General features: G+C 47.0%; 1 protein-coding gene across 3 annotated transcripts in view; it reads left to right on the forward strand.

The window, feature by feature from the left end:
* The window catches only part of SIK3 (SIK family kinase 3), a 632,054-nt gene that overhangs the window by 194,931 nt on the left and 416,202 nt on the right, over positions 1-20,921 (forward strand). For all 3 annotated transcript variants that reach the window (XM_085645705.1, XM_085645704.1, XM_085645703.1), the window contains exon 2: positions 4,367-4,483. In XM_085645705.1, the coding sequence (XP_085501831.1) occupies positions 4,367-4,483 (117 nt within the window). The remainder of the gene's footprint in view (positions 1-4,366; positions 4,484-20,921) is intronic.

Consider the following 20,921-nt stretch of genomic DNA (forward strand, 5'->3'; position numbering starts at 1 on the left):
ATCCAGTCTGACGCCTGGGGATATTCTAAGGTAAGGAATCTATCACTAACTAATGTCTCTTACAGATATATCGTTACACATGTAAGTAACTTGTGCTTCAACACTATTTTGTGCTAGAAACCCTGGGGTTCTACTATGGTCCAGAAAACAACCTCGGGATAGGTTTTTAAAATCTGTTTAGTTTGAAGTACTAATACAGGTTCAGGACTGTGAGGACCTAAAGTTATGCCTAAATCCCCTTACTCTCTCCACCTTAATACTGACAGCCCTTTAAAAAATATATATATAGTTTACACTCCGTATGCCTATTTTAAAATTTGAACAATTTCCTAAAACCAATAATTTCAATAGCTTTTCCAGTGAAGCTTTTAGCTAAAATGTCTGGTGGCTGTAAATGCTCTCCAAATGTTGCTTTAAGTTTGTCAAGCTAAACATCCTTGTTGATAATCATATAAGGGGAGTCAGAGCCAGTGACAATCATAATTTCCACACCCCTAATGATATTTCACATTTTTAATTTCTTTTTAATCCATATGTCTAATCTGTAATAGTGCTGTCTCCTGCAATAGGCATGTATCTCAAGGAAAATGAGTATGGAATGGAACCATTTCACTTTCACGGTCCAAGTAGTGCACAAACTAGTAAAGATACACCCTGCCATTCTCTGAGCACAGTGAGTGGCTCTGATGGCAGGGTATGTGGTATGGGCATTGAGAGCTAGCTACATGTATGCTTTAAAGCTGCAGCTAGACTTTTAAGAACAGGCTGGGGATACACAAACCCCTAGTACGGTGCATGGACTCGGAGGGTGTTTTAAAAAAAAAAAAATGTTTTTTATCAGTGTGTTGACTAAATTCTCAGGGCAGCGTTTTGATGCCTGTGCTATGAGTGTGCCTGTCCGTGAATAGTGAGTAGATTCTTAGGATAGCTTGTGGCTCCGAGGGCAGGATTGGGTAGGGTATGGAAACATGAACTCTGAGGACAGTTCTTTGGCTGTAATGACAGCAAGCTAGCTCTGAAGATAGTGCAGGACTTTGAGGGCAGGGTGTATGATCTGTAAGGGCCTTTTGAGCTAGAAGAACAGTGAATGTGAACTGAAGACAGAGTGTTGGCATGGAGGGCAAGCCTTTACCTGTGAGTGGTGCTTGTAATCTCTTAATCCTAGTGGTTTTCTCTGAGGGCAAAGGATAGCCCCAGAAGACAGATGTTTGAGGATGTAACACAGAACTATAGTATGACGTGTGCCCTCTGAAGGCTTGAGATAGGAACTTTTTCCAGAGGGCAACACCTTGGATCTGATTATGTGTGTGTGCACTTAGGGCAGTGCAAGGGCTCAAATATTTATCAACCCATCCAAATTGTACAACTGAATTGTACGCTGCATGGTTTCCATATTAACCGACACACATGGTCTGTTAACACCGTGTGTGTGGTGCTTCTGGGTGCATGTTGACAGCCTCTGGAAAGTTGACATGTCTGGAGCATGGGTTGGCAATGTTCCTGTGTCAGCAATTGGCAAAGGAGCCTGTACCACTAGGCCCATGTTCTTCGCAACAACATGGTGTAGTAAAAGTGAAATATTATGTGGTGATGTTGGCTGGTTAGGCTTCACCATGCAATACTCTCACAATACTGCAAAGATGGTCCTTGGATTCACAAAAATAAATCCTTAGCTCAGCCCTTCTAAAGTGGCAAAGAGCAATAATGCTTTCTAGAGGATCATGTGTTAAGCATTTCAGAATACCAACATGGACAATAAGTAATTGACACGACTCAACAGAAATCGACACAAATTTATAAAAGTAAATCAGATTTTTATATAATTTTAGACACCAACTAAGTAAATCAGATAAGAAAAACCGGAGTTACAGATCTTTGAACTAATATTCAATCTTTGCAAAACAGGACTGCAAAACCTTCTTGCGGTCAATGGGAAGAAACACTAGTGACTATCCATCAGCTGCAGGTACAGTTGCGTGGAACCCAAGGAGGGTTCAGTTTATGTGGGTCCCGGGACCAAGCCACTACAGTCAGTTCAATTTTCCCTTGCTCGAGAATCCCAGGTGCAGAGTTGTCATGGCTGTCCTTGGTGCTGAAGCGGGAGCCACGGGAGAGCTGGTTTTACGGCTTACATTGTGCTGGTGGGGAATCTGGTGCAAAAAGTCAACAAGAAAGCCACTGCTGAAGTCCGATGAAGGTTTCGTGGCATTCCCTCAAGGTGCAGCATCGAGTAAATGGTGTGGTTGCTGGCTGGCGACCAACAAGCCTTGGCAGTGGTATGGTCAACAGAAAGTTATTTTGATGTCTGGAGGTCCAGGGGGAAATGGTAGCCGCCTGAAACTTCTTGGAGGTTCGGACTCCTCTTCTTGTGTCCTTCGTTGCAAGTCAGATCTGAACCAAGGTTCTGGTGTCGGGGGTAGCCCGTAAATCCTAGATTCAGGGACTTTGGAGGTGTGGGTGCAAGTGGCCAATGGGATACTAGCCCCAGTGGCTAATCTGCCCCTGAGGTGGCCACATCCGGGGGTGTAGGTCACCTTTTCTACATGGAACCCTCTATTCTACCACTTATAAAAATGGCGAAGAACCTCTTTAGCTGTACAGACCAGGTAGCTCATCCTAGAGGTGTGGCTGGCCTTCTGGGGTTGTACACCTCCTGAATGCCTAATTTCACAACCTGCCTGGAAGCAAATGTGCCTGTCGGCCAGGGTGAAGGCTGTTTCCTCCTTTGGTAGGCAGCCTAGTTGCATATCACAGGCAGTGCAGCATTGGAAGCTCACTGCCTTGATGTGCTACTTCACTTGCCATCCTGTCATGTGTGACCTGCTTCCCCTTCCAGGTCAATCTTTCTGACTCCTGAGAGAGTTCACACCTCCTGGAAGGTGGTCAGATTCCTGCCTTGGTAGCAGCAGCTGCGGGCTGGCAGCCAGAGCACAGAAATACTGGGGCAACCAAGTAGGCAACCTCTAAGGTAGGCCCCTGGGTGCATGCCACATCATCCCGACAAAAGATTCTTGTCGGGGGTAATGAGGCAAATTGTTTGATACCAAACATGGCCTAATTCTGCTGTACCGTAATGAGTTGCCAACCTCCGGTTTACCCGGGTGCCAGCCCATGTTATCCTATAGACCACCTATCACTTATAGTTGCCTTTAATGGTAAAGACTGCTATCAGGACATATAAGCTTGCACTGACTTTTCCACACCTTTAATATAATGCACCCTACCTCCTGGGCATAGGAGGCCTTCCTTATAGGTGGCTGTCATATATTAAAAGTAGTGCATTGACTTTGCCACACATGGTGAGGACACTAGGCCTGCTGTCAGTAGTTTACTCGGGTCACTCAGGGTGGCACAAACACTGCTTCAGGCCCTGTTTTCTCCTTTAGCACCCATGTCCTGAATACCCCTGGTACCATATACTAGGGACTTATAAGGAGGTTAAAGTCCTTGCCAATTGAGGTTACAAATTCACACATCAGTTTTAGGGAGAGAGCACTGGCACTGGGGCCTGGGCAGCAGGCTCCAGTGCACATCAGCATTGGAGTAAAATGTGGGGGGTAACCATACAAAAAAGGCACTTTCCTACACATGGACTCTGCACATGCCTGCTCATGAGTGGAGGAAGTTTCAAAGATACATTGGATTAGTTAAGTATTAGCAGGGCGAGGGGTGTTTGAAGACCCAGACCTTTACACACACAATGTGGAATCAGGGCTCTTTGGCATTTTAGGATCCTTTCAGACCCATGAAACTGTAGATGGCGAGAGACTTCATGGCTCCACAGTGCTGGGGGCTTTTTCCAAGACCCTGGTTTTATTAGGCATGCTCAGCTCTAGGGTCTCCATTTGAGTTGTCTGAAAACATAAGCCGTTTTGTGTTCTGGTTTGCTTACCCTCTTTTGCACAGCACTATATCTATCTGATGCTTCGGGAGCCATGATCCAATTGTGAGAGACAGAAGGCTTGAGCTGAGCATGTATCAAATGTCCTGCATTTGTGTGAGAGGTGATGATTGGTGATCACGCCACAGAGGAAGAGGTGCTGAAAATAGGGTACTGGCTTCCATGGTGCTGATGTGAGAAGACTTCGTCCATCAGGGTATTGGGCACATTGACAGAGGTTCTGTAATCGTTCTGGAGAGCACTTTGTTACCCGTATCGGAACCAGATATGAGCTAAGCATTGCCCACACATTGGCCTGAAATCTCATCCCTGGAAGATGGCACAGTGTGTACAACGGTGGTTTAGGCACATGTATTATTTAATGATTTCTATCTCCCAAGCACGATTTAATGTTAGAAATGCAGTTTGGGATGCTAAAGAATTCTTTTAAGCATTTGTAATGATGCCCACTTCTCTCCTCTCCAGGTTGCAATTAAGATCATTGACAAGACGCAGCTCGATGAAGAGAACCTAAAGAAGATCTTCCGGGAAGTTCAGATCATGAAGACTCTTTGCCACCCACATATTATCCGTTTGCACCAGGTCAGCTCTCCAGTCTTTCTCTCTCATACTCCTGTTCGTCCTTACTCTCAATACCTTGGATCTTGAAGGGTTTGTGACTCTCCGTTCTTGCAGAATATGTCATTTCGAGAATCGGGCTGAAAAGAATATTCCTGTAATTTGCATCTCCTTTTGAAAAAGCTGAATTTGTTTGTCAGGATTACTTTTGAAGTGACTCTGGTTCTAAGCTTTTTTGAATTTTGCCCCATCAACTTGGAGAAAGGTGATTATTGTGAGGGAAACGAAGTGAAGATTGAGGAGTAATTGAACACTGCAGACGAGATAGGAGGACATGAATGGTTAGGTGCAGGTAAGGAGAAGGCAGTGAACATTTGGAGATGGTTGGTGTCAGGGGCGTGAAGGGAACATTTGGTAGAGGGCTGTGGAAGTTTGGAGTACTGTGGCAGAAGGTTGGTGAAAAGTGCGGAAGATCTGGGGAAAGTTTGCCGGGTCAGAAGGGTAAGTGTTGAAGGCAAGGGTAGTTTAGAGGAGAGATGGAAGAACTTAGAGTGTTGAAAAGTATTGGATGGTTTAGAAATATAGAGAAGCACAAAGCAGGATAAGAAAGTTGAGTAAAGTTAGAAGTTAAAGAGAAGGGTGAGGAGCACAGGAATATCTAGGAGCACAAAATAGACCCAGGGAAGATGTAGAACTGTGTCCATAGACTAGATAAGTACAAAGATGTATTAATTAAGAGTAAAAAAATGTTTTGTTGCATTTGTTGAGATAGAATTGATTTTTTCAAAAATGTGACCGTAGTTGAAAATCAACTGTATAAAATTATAAACACAATAGATACAAGTCAGTTCCCTCAGTCCATGTCTTCCTTTTTTTCAAAGCTGCTAGTTATGATAAAGTGTATGATAAAGTGAGCAAGTTTGCAGTTTATAATGTTAAAAACCAAGCATTCACAAGTTCTCTTCCCATATGAAAGGCCCTCTGATAGCACTGGGTATGAGGTTCCATTCTAAGGTGCAAAACGTGACCAAAACCTATACAGCACTCTCAATACAGAAAGTAGTCTCATCAGGTTGACTTAAAGCAAAAGGTTGACTTAATTTTGGGATCTAGAAGGGTCCCCAGCATGGCACTGGAGAGTGTGTACCTCTTCCTTAGGTTCATCATATCAAGCTGTACGTTTTCAATCCCTGCCTCCCTGGGCACACATGCCTGTACTCGTTGTGTTTTTGAGGAGCCCTGGGCAACCACTCCCATGGCTCTTTTCTCGCCAGTAAAAGCTCATTGCCCATTGTGAAGTCAATGGGCATCTGGGGACTGATGACCATCCTCTGGCCAAGTACCCCTTACCATTCTAAGGATACCATGGTCACAGGGAGGGACAACGTCCTGCCCATGGGTCTGGGTCACACTACATGCCTGTCCTGGCAGATACTTTTCTTGGGAAAACAGCCTTACTACCACTATGGACAGGGACCCCGTACACTGTGACTTCTTGTAAGTGACCGCTATCACCCAGTGGCTTCACCAGCTCATCTTCTGAGCCCACCTCCCAACTAACTGACTCTAGGGAATGCTCTACTTTCTCCTCCTAGGGATAACCTCCCCCAAGAGCTACACTGTAGAGTGCCCACCTGAGAGTAGCTTCTTGGGACACAGAGGCACCTCTCTTGGGTCCTAACTGGAGACAGTTAGTTGTAAGACTGAGGTGGGTGGGTGCCATGGGTTTATGCCGATCAAATTCTCTCCTTCTCTACCCTAAAGGAGAATGAGAATCCTTTCCATCCAGACTCTTTTGGGGCCCTTGGTGGAACTTCTGTGTATTATTATGTCCTCCCTCTGTGGAGGGAAACCTGAACCAGCCTTCCTGTCATCCATGCAGAGTACCTTCCTGGTCACTTTGATGCTGATCCAGCTTCCTTCCCAAACTCTCTGTGCACAGTAAGCGTGGTGTTTATAAGTTGCTGGCTCAAATCTGTAAACAATTACTTAAAATGTGCTCCTTTCACAGCTTAATCATACAGCTCATCGTAATCCTTTATTTTGCTGCCCTTCACCCAATAAACCAGTGCTTTAAAGGTAAAATTCACAAAATCCACCCATGAATTGTGTGACTGCTTCTGGCGATCTCTGAGCTTCAGGCAGTGCTTCTCATAGGTCAGACCAAACATAGTGATAATGGTTTCCTGCATTGGGGCATACTTCATTTGGTCAGCTACTTCAAGGGCCATTTAGAAATCCCTATCCGCAACAGTCTCATGCTTCCACAGACTGCCTTCTACTCCCCTCCAACTCCAGTCCTCCTCTTGGACTCTGTCTATATAAAGGGCCACTTAATATGCTGCAAAACAATTATTTATGACACCCCCACCACAATTATGCATCAGGTCTTAGGCAATGTGGACTCTTTCACAGGCACTTCACTGTCGCTGCCACTGTCTTTACTGGACTCGGAAGCCCTGTTAGCTCTCAGGTTCAGCTCTCGCTGGCTTCTCTCATAGGCCAACAGGCCCTTCATTTCCTCCAATGCCAGAGCTAATTTCATCTTTCCCGCAAGTGCCTTCTATGCTGCTATATTCATCTTCTCAGCAGCTAGCTTTCTCTCCTCAAGGCCAAGTGTAGCCAGTTGCATGTTCAAGGCCCTCTAAACCTGCCTGTCCTTTAGCTCTGATAGGACCAAAGTGGGGGAAAGACACACTGCTCTCTGCCTTGACAAGGCAAGTAATGCTGCTACTTGGAAAAAACTTTCCTTTGGCATGAGGGCCTCCCTAATGTCTTCCTCATTTCCCACCTCAACAGCATCTACATTCTCCCCCCTGAGGTGTGCTGTAGCTGATAGAATTTGAGGCCAATGCAATAATCCTCCTTCTTGGACTTCTTGTTCAGCTTCAGTCCCTTTTTCTTGCACATGCTTCTCAGCTCTGGCATGGTAGGGCTCTTCATGTTCGCTAGATTAACATCCATGTTCCCAAAAACGCAAGGTGCAAAAATTGAGCGGAAGAATAATTTTAATAAAAATAAAAAGAACGGAGGTTGGATACACTAACCAGGTTTGTCCTGGCCAATGATTTTACCTTCTCACCTAGTCATTTATTTCGCAATACACACTTCTAAAGCCCTCCCAGAACCTCAAGGGAGGTACTTAGAGACTCACATGGTATCAGGCAGAGGCCAATAGCAGATTCCAGTCCAGATCCAGTTGCCACTGACTAGATCGTCAGTTGCAGGAAAGGCCTATTGTAGCTTGTTGTATTCCTGTAGCTTGAACAAGAGGTCAGCCTTATGATCCTGGGAATCCACTTCTTTGTTCAGGGTACTAGACATAGCAAGTCTAGTCCTTCAGAGCTCTCTTGTCAGGCCACTGCCAGCAGATCCAGTCCTCTTATGAACTACCTAAGTTCCAGGAGTGTTCTGAAGATGGTGGTTGGAATGACTCCTGGGCACACCCTAACCAATGGGGTAAAAATTCCTGGGGCCAACCCTACCCACTTTGGGTGTTTTCAAGATGGCAAAAGTCTTCGGGCATACTAAACTTGGGCTCTGAGGACTGAGAGTGTGAGTGGTGAGCGTACTATGGTAATCCTAGTGTTGTTCCACATCTAACACTAAAATCTAGTTTGAGGCAGCCATTGTTCCCACAATAAACCCAGAGACAGAAGGCTGGTGGGGCAAAGAAAGTCTGTAAGCAAACAGACAGTGGATACTCAAGAATTGTCTTGCCATCCTGTTCTAGTCCTTTCAAGTGCGCCCCAGTGTTACATGTAAATCCCAGAGACACACGCCAGATCTGGTGGCTTATTGGACTAATGTGTCCACTGTAGGGGCCCGTGTTCGACCTCATGGTCACAGGTACTAACCCTAGTGGGTCTACTCAGCCTTTCATCCTTCTGAGGTCGATAGAATGAGCACCATTGAGCTGGGTAATTCAGCGCCATGATACCCTTCTGGGTGAATGTGTGCTTTACATATACACATGCTATGTTATGTTACAAGTCGGATGGGATAAAGCAGGGATAAAGCAGGACTAACGGGATAAAGCAGGGTCCTTCAGCAACCAGACAGTAAGATACATAAGCATTATTTTGGCTTCCTGTTCTCTGCCTTTCATGTGTTCCCTCAAGTGTTATATGTAAACTCAGTAGACCTGTCAACCATGCTTTGACACTTAATCAGGATTTGACACTGTAATATCAAAAAGGATGCTCACAGCCCCCACCAAACATATTCTTGTTGGTTCAGAACCTAAGTCAGTTAGGCCAGGAGAATGAAGGGCTAGTTCAGCTTGGTGATATGTGAACAGTGTACACCATGTGGATTTGCGAGGCCGATGATGAGCCACGAGCTAAAGAAGCGGGCACCAGAAGCCACCAGGTGCTGCATCATTGCAAACCCATTGGGTGGGGAGACCGATCACATTTTTGGCAGTACAAGCAGGAACCATTAGGCAAATGGGCAAACAGATTCACAGAAGCTGCCTACGCTCATCTACCCTGAGAGGGCTATGAGCCCATTTGTAGTATTTCAGATTACCTGTCATTAGGAAGCAGTTAGAAAGTGATGCAGTTGGTATATCAATTAGTATATTGCTTACGATGCCCTCACATGAAAATATACAATAACTGCATTGTGTTAGTAATTAAGATTATTATTTTTTTACACAAACTAAAGTGCTGGCTGGTCAGTGCTAAGTCTCTAACCAACCCCACACTGCCTTCCTGAGTAAGCCTTGGACTGATCGACTACACTACTCTGAGTACTCCGTTTTAGGCTCATCAGTAAGGATAAGCCCCAGAACACGTGAATCAATCAGCATTTGTCGGTATATGGGTGCTGGGGTGTGAGGTCTCCATCAAAAACCAGTTCTTGAAACAGCGGGAAGAGGGAAGAACAGAGCAAAAAAAGACTAAACAGAGGGCAGAAAAATGAGCGGGTAGAAGAGGCAAAACAGAGGGCAGAAAAGCGATTGGAAAAAACAAAACAGAAGGCAGAAAACTAGCATAAAAGGCAGAACAGGATGCAGAAGAACGAGCAGAAAGGCAAAACGGAGGGCAGAAAACCTAGCAGAAAAGGCAAAACAGAGCAGAAGAGGGCAAAACAGAGGGCAGAAAAATTTGCAGAAAGGCCAAACAAAGGGCAGAAAACTAACAGTAAAAGGCTAAACAGAGAGGAGAAAAACAAGCTAAAAAAGCAAAACAGAAGGCAGAAAAACAAGCAAAAAAGGCAAAACAGAGGGCAGAAAAACTAGCAGAAAAGGCAGAATAGAGGGTAGAAAAAGAAGCAGACAAGGTAAATTAGAGAGCAAAGAAACGAGCAGAAAAGGCAAGATAGCAGAAAAACGAGCAAAAATGTCAAAACAGAGCGGAAGAGGGCAAAACAAAGGGCAGAAAAATTTGTAGAAAAGGCCAAACAAAGCAGAAGAGGTCAAAACAGAGGGCAGAAAAGGCCAAATGGATGGCAGAAAAATGCAAAACATAGTAGCAAAACGAACCGAAAAGTCAAAACAGAGGGCAGAAAAACAAGCAGAAATACAAGCAGAAATAACTAAACTGAGCAAGGAACGAGCAGAAGAGGCACAAACAGAGGGCAGCAGATCGACAGACAGCAGAGGGTAGCAGACTGCGGGCAAGCTAGGCAGTGGAACTGTCACAGGGGAAGCTGGCGCGAGGGCCTGCTCCTGAGTAATGTGGAACTGCTCAACTCTGTTTCCAGGAAGGTAAAGTATTAACAAGCATTTACAATGCAACGGTCTCGGCATTGGTAAAGTTAGAGCTATTGGCATTGCTCATGACAATGCCGTTTCTTTAAATGTTTTAAAAACAAAAACATAAACAAAAATAATGTCATGAGCAATGCCAATAGCTCTAACTTTACCAATTCCGAGACCATTGCATTGTAAATGCTTGTTCTCTCCTCGTGGGCGTGTTCTTATTGTCTCTCCCTCTTCCTTTACTCTTGTTCCTGGCGAGCTGACATCTGCTTATTTCTCTCAAACTCCCTGGCCTTCTCCTCTTCATGGGTCTTAGCTTTCAGGACAGCCAACAGCAAGTTTGGAGTCTCACCTTGTCTCACCTTGACTGAGACGCATCGGATGTATTTGGGGGAAAACTGTGCTAAGTGACTAAGAGAGACTGCCACCACAGCTCCCGCTCACTTGTGTAAAGTTGTGCTTCTATGCACTAATCAGATCCTAGCACGAAAGCCCCAAGCGTGTGCTATGCATGTTTCCCCTTGTGGCCTGAGTGGTACATGTATGGTGTTTGTGAGTGAGCCAGAGGAATGGAGGCCGGTGGGATCCATTTTGGAGTGAGGAGAGGTGGAATGGGGGAGCCAGTATGCCTCCACTTAGTGCTTCATTTGAGCCGGTGGTTTCCAGTGCTTGGCACTTGTAAACACCAGCGCTTTTGGCAGTTTGCCACAAGGTGGCGCTGTCTGAGATGACCACAACAACAGTTTAATTATAAATTCAATATATATTAAAAATGACTATTACCTGTCACTTAAGCCATTTTTAAGGCTTTGGGGCCTGGAATGGTCCGAATTGTAAAACTTGCAGTAGTTGTGTTGGTGCTGTCATTGGCAGCATGGCAGGGGCAATGTGCGGTGCACGCTGCAATGGCCTCCTGACGAGAGCCTTGGCACTTGTGTTTTTTTAAATGAATTAAACACTGCCTCCACAACAGTGACAGAGAAAAGAGGGTCTTGTCACAACGATGCACCCCTCCGTCACGTGTGTGAGGTGACAGGCCCAGGCTTCTAGGCACACAGCAGATTAGAGCAAGGCTGGGGCAACATCAAAAGCCGGATGTCAAGTCCACGCATCCGGGCACTCAGGGCAGGGGGTCACGACTGTACGCAAATCAAAGGACCCGAAACCATTTAGAATGCAACACATCGCAGTACTGCCTGTTTGTTTAGTACTAAACCCCCTTAAGTGCTCTTTAAAATCTGTCAAATTGTAAGCGCTATGACTGGCCCATTTCGCCTAGAATGCACTGTTTGAAAGAACCCCTTGGGAATGTGAGATTTCTACATGAGAAGCACATGCTTGATCATACGTGACACCACCTTACAGCAATATGTCGCAAGACGGACCTCCCACCACGAAAGGCGCCCTGATGCCAGAATAATTGCACACTGAGCGCTACAAGAGTGCTACGCAACGATAACAATAATTACAGTACTGTATTGTTTAGTAGTCTGACCTCCCCGTGCCCTCCCCACCCCACCCCGTTTGTTGACGTACCCATCTTTTGTGACTCTGCCTCGCCGCCCCCTTGCTGCCTCCTCTCTGCCTCCTTGTGTTATCTCCCCTTCCTCTTTTGTTTCCCAGCTGCTCCCCCACTGTATTTGTGATTCCCCTCTAATTTGCCCCATCTCTTCCTTTTGCACCCCACCATTTTTCAGTAGGCGCCCCTGCCCTCTTGTTACACAGTTTGTGAGTGCGCCCCCTTGTCATTGTGTCCCACATTCACCTCTATGTTTCCTCCCCCCGCCGGATACCCTGGTCTCCCCCTCTGCTTTCGCCCCTCCCCCCTTGCAGTCTGCGCCCCACCATCTTTGCCGTAAACCACAAGAGTTTGTAGCAGACAAAAAGTGCGGCAGCCCACGGTAAGCGAATCCTCCCGGGAGATGTGCGTGTTCAAAGGGTCCGTCCCGTCCTGCAGTTACCTCCCGGGGCCAGAGGCCGAACCTGGACCCCCACGTCACCCTGTTAAGTGTCGTGGGCCCCGGCTGTCCCTTTCCAAGCCCAGCCCCGCTCTCCCACGGCAGTTCAAGGTCCGCGGCGCTGGGAGCTGCAGTGCTGCATGGTCTGACTCCGGGATGGGAGGGACCTCGACTTGTCAGCCTGAATCAGCATTCCACGTTGCCTAGCAATTACTCCGCGAACCCGATCGGCCTGCCGTTTAAGGAAACCGGAAATACTTTCCAAGATTTTATTGCCAGAAAGAATAAAGACTATAAAAAAAATTTTTTTTTTTTAAAAAGCAAACCGGGGTGGGGGTGTATGTCGTGGCTAATGAGAACTTACTCGGATTCACTTGTACCGCTATCCCAATTTCCGAGGCCTATCATGCGTCACGGAAAACTACACACACAAGGAGCAGTCGACGTGTCTCACAGGTACGAAATGGTAAGTCGGTGCCAGCGTTTTAGTCCCATTAGTCTTTTCTGGCACTGGACACGCAGCTCCCGTCCACCGTTGTCAGCAGACAGCTAGTGAGGCGCGATTAAAAAAAAAAGACAGGAACGGCTGCACACTTCACACCCGACATGCCAGCAATACAGTGTAACACCTGTGCCCTGCCCGAGCTCCGAAGCCACTCGGGCCGAAGAGAGCGGTTTTGCCTGCTAATGAAACAAGCCGAGGGCACCGGAAGACACCACCGCCTTTCTCCGAGGCAGAGCAGAAATGCCTCGGAGAAACGCAGCGTCCTTTTCGGATTCGGGGGCGTGTTTGTCTTTTCTCTCCTCCAGCCATTGGCTGGAGGAGAGAAAGAGACTTTCTTTAAAAAACACGCCCCCGATCCGAAAAGGACGGGGCCTGATCTGAGTGACGGGACCTCTTCTCCAATGGCTGGCCAGCATTCAAGAGGCCAGCCAATGGAGAACAGGGGAGAAGAGGGGCGGGTTCAAGCCCCTCTTCTCCAAGTCATTAAATCTCTCGACTTCCGGTTCTGCCTTCGGCAGACCGGATGGTCCCGAGACCTAAAAAGTCGGAGTAGCATCTTGTCAACTCCAAGAGGGTTTGAGAGGCGTGGGTGATTTAGAGCCCTACCACCCTGGGCTTTTCGGGCGGGTGGTGTGTCAGTGGTCCAGTGACCACAGGGGCTGCCATTGGTGGGGAGGTTAGACAGCTGGAGCCAGACTCTTCAAAGGAACAGGAAGTTAGGACTGACCCCTCCTTTGTTCTAGTGAAGTACAGCCTATAGTCAGCAGGGGCAGTGACACCCCCCCCTTAAGTCAGCAGACTGTAAGGGTTTGATTTTACTTGGTTATTGATGGGTCTTGTTTTGATGAGACAGGGCGCAACAGTGTATGGAAATGGTTATATTGTTGCCGATTAGCAGGTGTGCAGGTAGGGTGGCTTTTTTTAGACAGGATGTCAAGATTTTAAGGGCATTAGGGCCAGATTCAGATCTCGGCGGACGGGTTACTCCAACTATGACGGTTATACCGTCCTCTGGAATATAAATCCCATTATTTCCTCTGTAATTTGTATTTCAGCGGACGGAATATCCATGGACGGAATATCCATCACCGTTGTGACGGGTAACCCGTCCACCGAGATCTACATCAGACTCAGGTTGAAAGTGCCAGAGGTGGCAGCAGGATGGACATATGCAAGTCCTAAACGTAGTGATGTTTGGATGAATGTAGGTTTGGCGAGATGAAAGTTTTTTGATGTTCTACAAGGTTATGATTAAAGCTTATTACAGGAGGGGAAGGCGGATGCTTAGTGAGGCTGTGGCTTTAAATTATTCTCAATGGCACATTGCCAAGGGTTTGTCTACCTACGGATTGCACCTGCCTCATTAAAGTAGCCTTTTTCACATTCTATATGACTCGTGGCTTCCAGGCTGCACTGTCCTGGCCGAAAAGAGTTGGTTATTCGCACAACATAAGTTCTGAGAAGACCCCAGCAGCTAATATCACTAGTAAAAGGAAACGCAAACCCAACCCCCAGGCTCCAAGAACGAGATTCAGCCCGGGCATAGCATGTGTTAAGAAATACACCCAGCTTCCAGACTGTAACTCTGAGAGTACCAAGTGCACATGATTGGTAGACAAAGATACCAAAGACAGGCCAGCATAGAGAGGTGCTCGGACAGACAGACAGAGCTACCCATAGACAGACACTGGGATAGACGCAACAGATGTGTATGACACACAGGTACACCTTGGACGCGCAGTCACGAGTATACAGGGATGGACATATACAGATATATATGAATCATTAACATAACAAAAAAAACATGAGGGGGGGGGCCTATAGAATATGGGGAGGGGCCCATGAGACTCATATCAGATAATGTATCCTTGAGATAATCGGGGACCCCCAGAAGGGTCCCCACCTCCCGTACCCTAAGGGCTGCCTCTGAAATAAATGTAGCTAGTCTTTTTGCGCCAACCTAGTTTAATAGCACAGGCGGGAGGCCTGGGTGCTTTCATGGAATGTTTAAAGTGAAAAGAGGAGTGAACTTATACACAGAAGAACAGACAGAAAGAGTTGGGGTAAACAAGCACTGAGATTTGTAGGAACAGACAAAGAATAATTTCTATAATTTGTGTAGCGCTCTCTAAAGTTTCTCTGATCTCTAGGCGTTGAAAACAGTTGTTAAACACGACGAAGGCCTCTGGGATTATGTAGTAGGGAAGGACCAAATTATGTTGCATGTGCGACTAAATTATGCAGCAAGAAAAGACAATCAAGCAGCATAACGCAGCACATTTTACGATAGCTTTATGTTGACATTTTTACAGGGGTTAACACTATCTGGACAAAGGTTTCACCTCATTTGAACTAGTTTAGCACCCAAATTCAGCAATAAGCAAGAGGCAACAAGCTACTGTGTGTTTAGTAACTTTTGATCAGTTTGAGCTAGAAAGATTTTCTTTGTACACATTTGCAGATTAGTAGCAGATGATGGATTATGTGGCAAATGCCGCAAATCCATAATAAGGCAAAAAAAACGTCAGGGCGAAATAAAATGCAGATTTCCAGGAGCCCTGGTGATGACCCAACTCGATAGTACTCATTTTACCGACCTCAGAAGTATTAAAAAAAACGGAGTGACAGCAGCAGGATTGGAACCAGTAACCATCCTGTTAACACACACCATTGAGCTTTTATACTAAGAAACACAGAGATACACAGCTATAGATTGACAGAGGCGCACACACTGGGACAGTCACCGACTGATATACACACCTAACAGTCAGTGTTGTAACGCAAACTGTTGGGGCCCTCCTGCAGATTGTGGGGAGCCCCCCCCGCACCCTCCCATAACTCACAGATATTAATTGGTCGTGGCTCAATAGGGGGGACTAGAATGGGATGGGGCTCCCTAAATGGCTTTCCCCACACACACGCACCGCAGGGACCTTAGAGGCCTGTGTTACGCCTCTGAACAGTCATACTGACATAGTGCTGATCAGTGAGAGCACATTTATAAAATGAGCTAAAGAGAGAGTGGAGGAAAGTCGGGGCGACAAACAGCCATACGAACATGCACTCATGCATGACAGTGACAGAAGTAGTTCAGGGAGAACACGTAATTGGAGATACACACAGCGACGGCCAAGTAAAGACACGCAAAGACAGACGGACGGACAGACGTTCAGAGCCTCACCATGGCGAAGACAGAGAGCAGCGCCGAGGTGCGGCTGGAAGCCTTGAGCTTGGCGCGGCTGAGGTAGAGGCGCCTCCAGTTGAGAGCGTGCATCGAGTGCTGGTTCACGCTCATCAGCTCCACGTAGCTGCGGCTCACGAAGTCCCGGTAGGTGACGGCCGGCTCCTCCGTGAGGCTCGGGCTGCGCTGCTGCTCCTCCTCGCCTCCGGCGTCGTCTTTGTTCCCGCCACCCCCCTCTGCCGCGGGCTGCATGGTCGCGCAGGTACTCTCCGCCCGGCCACTGGGGGGCGCGGCACCGCTTCACCGGCCTGAGGCAGCGCCCGGTCCCTGAGGCGAGTGTCGGGACAGCTGAAGCAAGAGCACACCCTCAACGGAAGAGCCCCAGCGGGCAGCCGCTGTTACAGCGAACCGGAGGCGCTGGGGGAGCCGCTGTCATCCAGAGCGCAGGGAGTAAGTGGTGCCAAGGAGGCGCTGCAGCCGGACGTCCTGAGTGCGCCCTGGAAAGAGGGCACTGACGGAGCGGTCACGAAGAACACGTGAAGGACCCGCCTAGGGGGCACTACCACAAAGGGGGGGGCTCTGTAGCGGAGGGCTCCAGAGGAACTCTCATGATGGATCGGTGAGGGAAAGTCCCGCAGGCGTGTCACTCTGACAGCCAGGAATCCTCCCTCTGTAGGCCCCCAGGCTCAGGCTGGAGAATCGCTTTAAAAGAAACTGATCTCTGCTGAGCTGCGGGGCTGGGCAGCAGGGGGCCGACAGCTAGTGATGCGCGATTAAAAAAAAAGACAGGAACGGCTGCACACTTCACACCCGACATGCCAGCAATACAGTGTAACACCCGTGCCCTGCCCGAGCTCCGAAGCCACTCGGGTCGAAGAGAGCGGTTTTGCCTGCTAATGAAACAAGCCGAGGGCACCGGAAGACACCACCGCCTTTCTCCGAGGCAGAGCAGAAATGCCTCGGAGAAACGCAGCGTCCTTTTCGGATTCGGGGGCGTGTTTGTCTTTTCTCTCCTCCAGCCATTGGCTGGAGGAGAGAAACAGACTTTCTTTAAAAAACACGCCCCCGATCCGAAAAGGACGGGGCCTGATCTGAGTGACGGGACCTCTTCTCCAATGGCTGGCCAGCATTCAAGAGGCCAGCCAATGGAGAACAGGGGAGAAGAGGGGCGGGTTCAAGCCCCTCTTCTCCAAGTCATTAAATCTCTCGACTTCCGGTTCTGCCTTCGGCAGACCGGATGGTCCCGAGATCTAAAAAGGCATATTTGATGTTACGTTTTGGGCCCAATAGTAAGGTTAAACCCCAGAACATTATTGGTAAAGGACCCTGATTGTCATGTTCTGAGCCCAGTAATCATTGATTGCTCTGGGACTCCTGGTCCTACACTTAAGAATAATCATTAGATGCCAGTTATGAAACACAGGAGGTGATGCTTGGTCTTGTGAGCAAATATTTACCAAACTTGCACAAGGAGAGAAAGTCAAAAAATAGTGCTTACTTCCAGATTCTCAAAGGAGAGCATAATCCATTTTCAGAGTAGAACTCAAGAAAAACATAGCCAAAGAAAACTTATATCAGAAGGTACTTTTCTAAATGACTGCAGATTCCTCACTTAATGGACATCCTCCAAGTCCCAGTCTAGATCCTCAATCTCTTCCCTCTTCCAGTCCTGCCAGGTAGCACCACGTGGCTTCACGCACCCAGGATTTCATGACACCAGGACATATACATATAAAGTGAAGACTAGCACTAGTGTCTGTTTTATTGCTCCTGAATGATACAAGTCCGGAATGCCCTTGGTCATGTCTCCTTGTAAGGTTTTGAGGTTTAAACCCTGTTGTAGATGCTGTAAGACATCTGCACATAGTGTCTAAGAGCCAATATAGATCCATCAGCCAGCGTCTCCTGCTCTTCAGTGCATCTGGAGTGCATGAGAGAACGGAAAGCCAACTACTCAAAAAGTACTGAAGGAAGCAAGGTAATCGTTGAGACAACAGTCCCATTCCCTGGACTGCTTAGAAACTCAGCACCTTCCCTGACCCTTGTCTCCAGCCCAACACCCAACAACACTGCGGTTCCAGAGCCTCTGTGTTCCTCACAACTTCCAAAGAATCAAATTCCTTTCAATGGACCGTGCACTGAGCTTCCGGCGTCGCTTCCATCTTTGTGTTCAGCAAATGTTATCTGGTGAATGAGAGACCAGGTTCTTGCCTGTTTTCACAATGTACCTCCACGAGAATACCTTTCTAGGAACCTGGATATGTACTTGAATTGAAGAATTCAGACTCCTCGGCATTAGCTATGTTGGACAGAAGCTGATAACCTCCTTCCAATTTTGATGCTGGGGTTTTCATGGACTTCTAAAAGGCTAGTGATCTTGATATATACCCTTGCCAGACACCTTCATAGGAAGTCCAGTTTAATCACCTCAAAGGGACGTAGAGCTGCAAGTGTCTTTGTAATTGACTTTTCCAGCACAAAGGCTAAGTCCAGCTTTTTGTCTGAAATCTTTGGACCAGCGATGTGAAAACTGTTGTAGCTTTTTTAGTTGTCTGGAAGAACCCATTTTCAGGCCCACCAGTTCAGAGAAATATTGCATGACGACACTGACCAGCACTTTTAGACCCAAAGTTTGTGATTGCATCAATCTCTGGAGAGACTGGTGGTTGAAGCTTCTCACATTAATCTGAGCCATAATTCTTTTTAGGTTGTGCTTACAGCGCTTGCGCTGCATGACGATCTGTTATATGTACGTTGTGGGGGTTTGACTCCTTCCATCGCTTTGGATTTGTCTATTTGGTTGTGTTGTAAAATCCTGCCTTGACAGTGGGTTATTGGGCTACCTGGTCATTCTCTTTTTAAAGTTGTTCACTCCCCTGGAGAATCGTCGAAGGACCTGTAGGCATCTGCTTTTTCTCCGTTACTTTCTCTTCAGGGACTTTTTTGGTACATTTGAACATCTTTGTACAGATTCAACCGTGTTTTCATTGGTTTCGTATGCGACCGTGTTTTGTTGTGTAAGTGAGATCACCTCTTTATTTATTTATATGTTTGCGTGTGTGCAGCCATCACACCTCAGTGTAAAGAAGCACTTCCCTCAAGTGTTTTTGAGGCACACTCTTCACACGTCGTACTTCGCTCAATGTTTTAATTATTATTTACACCGAGCACGTCTTAGAAGTGCCTGCGCCTTTAAATCCCAGCTTGCATGTAGCTGCTCTGCTTTCTCCCTTGCCCCCATGCTTGATTTGTCCAGGGCCCTGGAAGCAGCAGCTCATCGTCTTCCCTGCAGCCGATGAACATGAGGTAAATACATAATTATGTGAAATATCGTGCAGCCACATAAGTGCAAAATTTCAAATGCCCTGAAGTAACTGGGAATTCTATGTTTTTCCTGTATTGTTTTTTGGGAGTGTGGCACGCTTTTCAGCTCACACGGTGTCACTGCGTTTCATGCGAGATCGGCTCCCTTCACACGGGCTCCCAATGCAGCTGTCTTTTCTCAGAGGCTGTCTATACTTAAAGCCTAGGGTGTGCCAGGTTCTGCCTACTCTTAATTGCCAGGTGGCACTCCAGTATCTCCTCAGAGCCACCTCTACATCCAGTTGAGTGTCGGGTCATATTTTCACTTTAGTGACCGCTGTCACTCCAGTCTCTCTGCAGAGCTGTCTATCCCTACAGCCTGTGGTCTGTCGTATCCTCTTTAGTGATGGCTGTCAATCCAGCCTCTCCACTTAGGCTCTCAATTCCTACAGCCGGGACCTCTCTGACATTATAGATTTTTTTTACTGATCACAGGGGCGCTTTGTGAGTTACACTCCCCTTCTTAGTTACTGCTCTCATGTCTCTTTCCTATGGACCTACTTCTTTTAGACTCTGGTTATGTCCTTTGTTCTGTAAAGTGACAGCCATACCCTCTCTCAGCAGGTAGCCCTCTCTCCCCAAACATCTTCCCTGCAGACCAGCCCTTCTCTTTTCTATTGGTAGTCACAGCTCTCTTTTCCGTCTCAGGACCTTTCTCCCTCTGTGTGTGGCTTGAACTGCTCTAGTCGCAGTACTGACAGCTGTCATACTTTCTCTCGTCACAGAGACTGCCTCGGTCTACATCCAGCAGCCACGCTTTCTTCCTCTCTTGGGGGTCAGTCACAGCTCACTTTTCTATCACATGGACTGTCTCTCCCTGCAGTCTGGTTTCAGTTGTTCTGTTCCTACTACTGACAGTTGTCATTGTCATTCTCATATATTCTCTTTCATTCTCTCTCTCATTCGCTCTCTCTCTCTCTCGCTCTCTCTCCTACACCCCCCCCCCCCCCGGAGACTGCCCCTCTCTACAGCCAGCAGTCCACTCTCTCTTCTTCCCATGATAGTCAGGCACAACTCACTTTTCTGTCTCAGAGACAAACTCTCTCCCTCTGTGTGGTGCTAGAGCTCATTCGGTGTCACTGTGTTTATTGTAATATCAGCTCTCTTCACATGGGCCCCCAATGCAGAGCTGATTTCACTACAGTATACTCTACACCACTACACAACACTGTAAATCAATACACTCTACAACACTATATACCCTCCACAACACTTCACATCACTTCACATCACTTTAAACTACTTGATAACACTACTCTTCACTCCTATTCCGCCACTAAACTCCTCTTCGCGGCGAGACCTTTTCGCATTGCCAATGCTTGTTCTTCAGTCCGTTCAGCCTGAAAATCAGAGAGACACATTGCTCTGTGGGCTGAATGGTCTTCGCCTTTGGCTGGCTAGCCCTTTGAATTATTAATGCCATAAGCGATCATGGCCAGTATGGCTATTCCCTATGAAAGCTGGTGAAAATACCCATCATTATCCTCCTAAACGCTTTAAACAGCATTTTCGGATTTGGTCATCTATGGCCTAGATGCCTCTACAGAAATTTAAATGGTGGCTTAGATTCTACTGATATGGTGGCTTTGTATATGGCCACAATTGTTACCTTGTGCTTCCGTGGTTGGATGCGTTCCATAGCCTTCTTGGGCAATGTTCAGGTGATTTGTTTTTTAAATTAACAAATTTGTATTAACTTTTTAAAGAGAGGAAAAATACAGATATGCAAGAGTGCCTTTTATTAGTTG

Source organism: Triturus cristatus, chromosome 3_1 (genome assembly GCF_964204655.1).
Source record: "Triturus cristatus chromosome 3_1, aTriCri1.1, whole genome shotgun sequence".
Classification (NCBI taxonomy): Eukaryota; Metazoa; Chordata; class Amphibia; order Caudata; family Salamandridae; genus Triturus; species Triturus cristatus.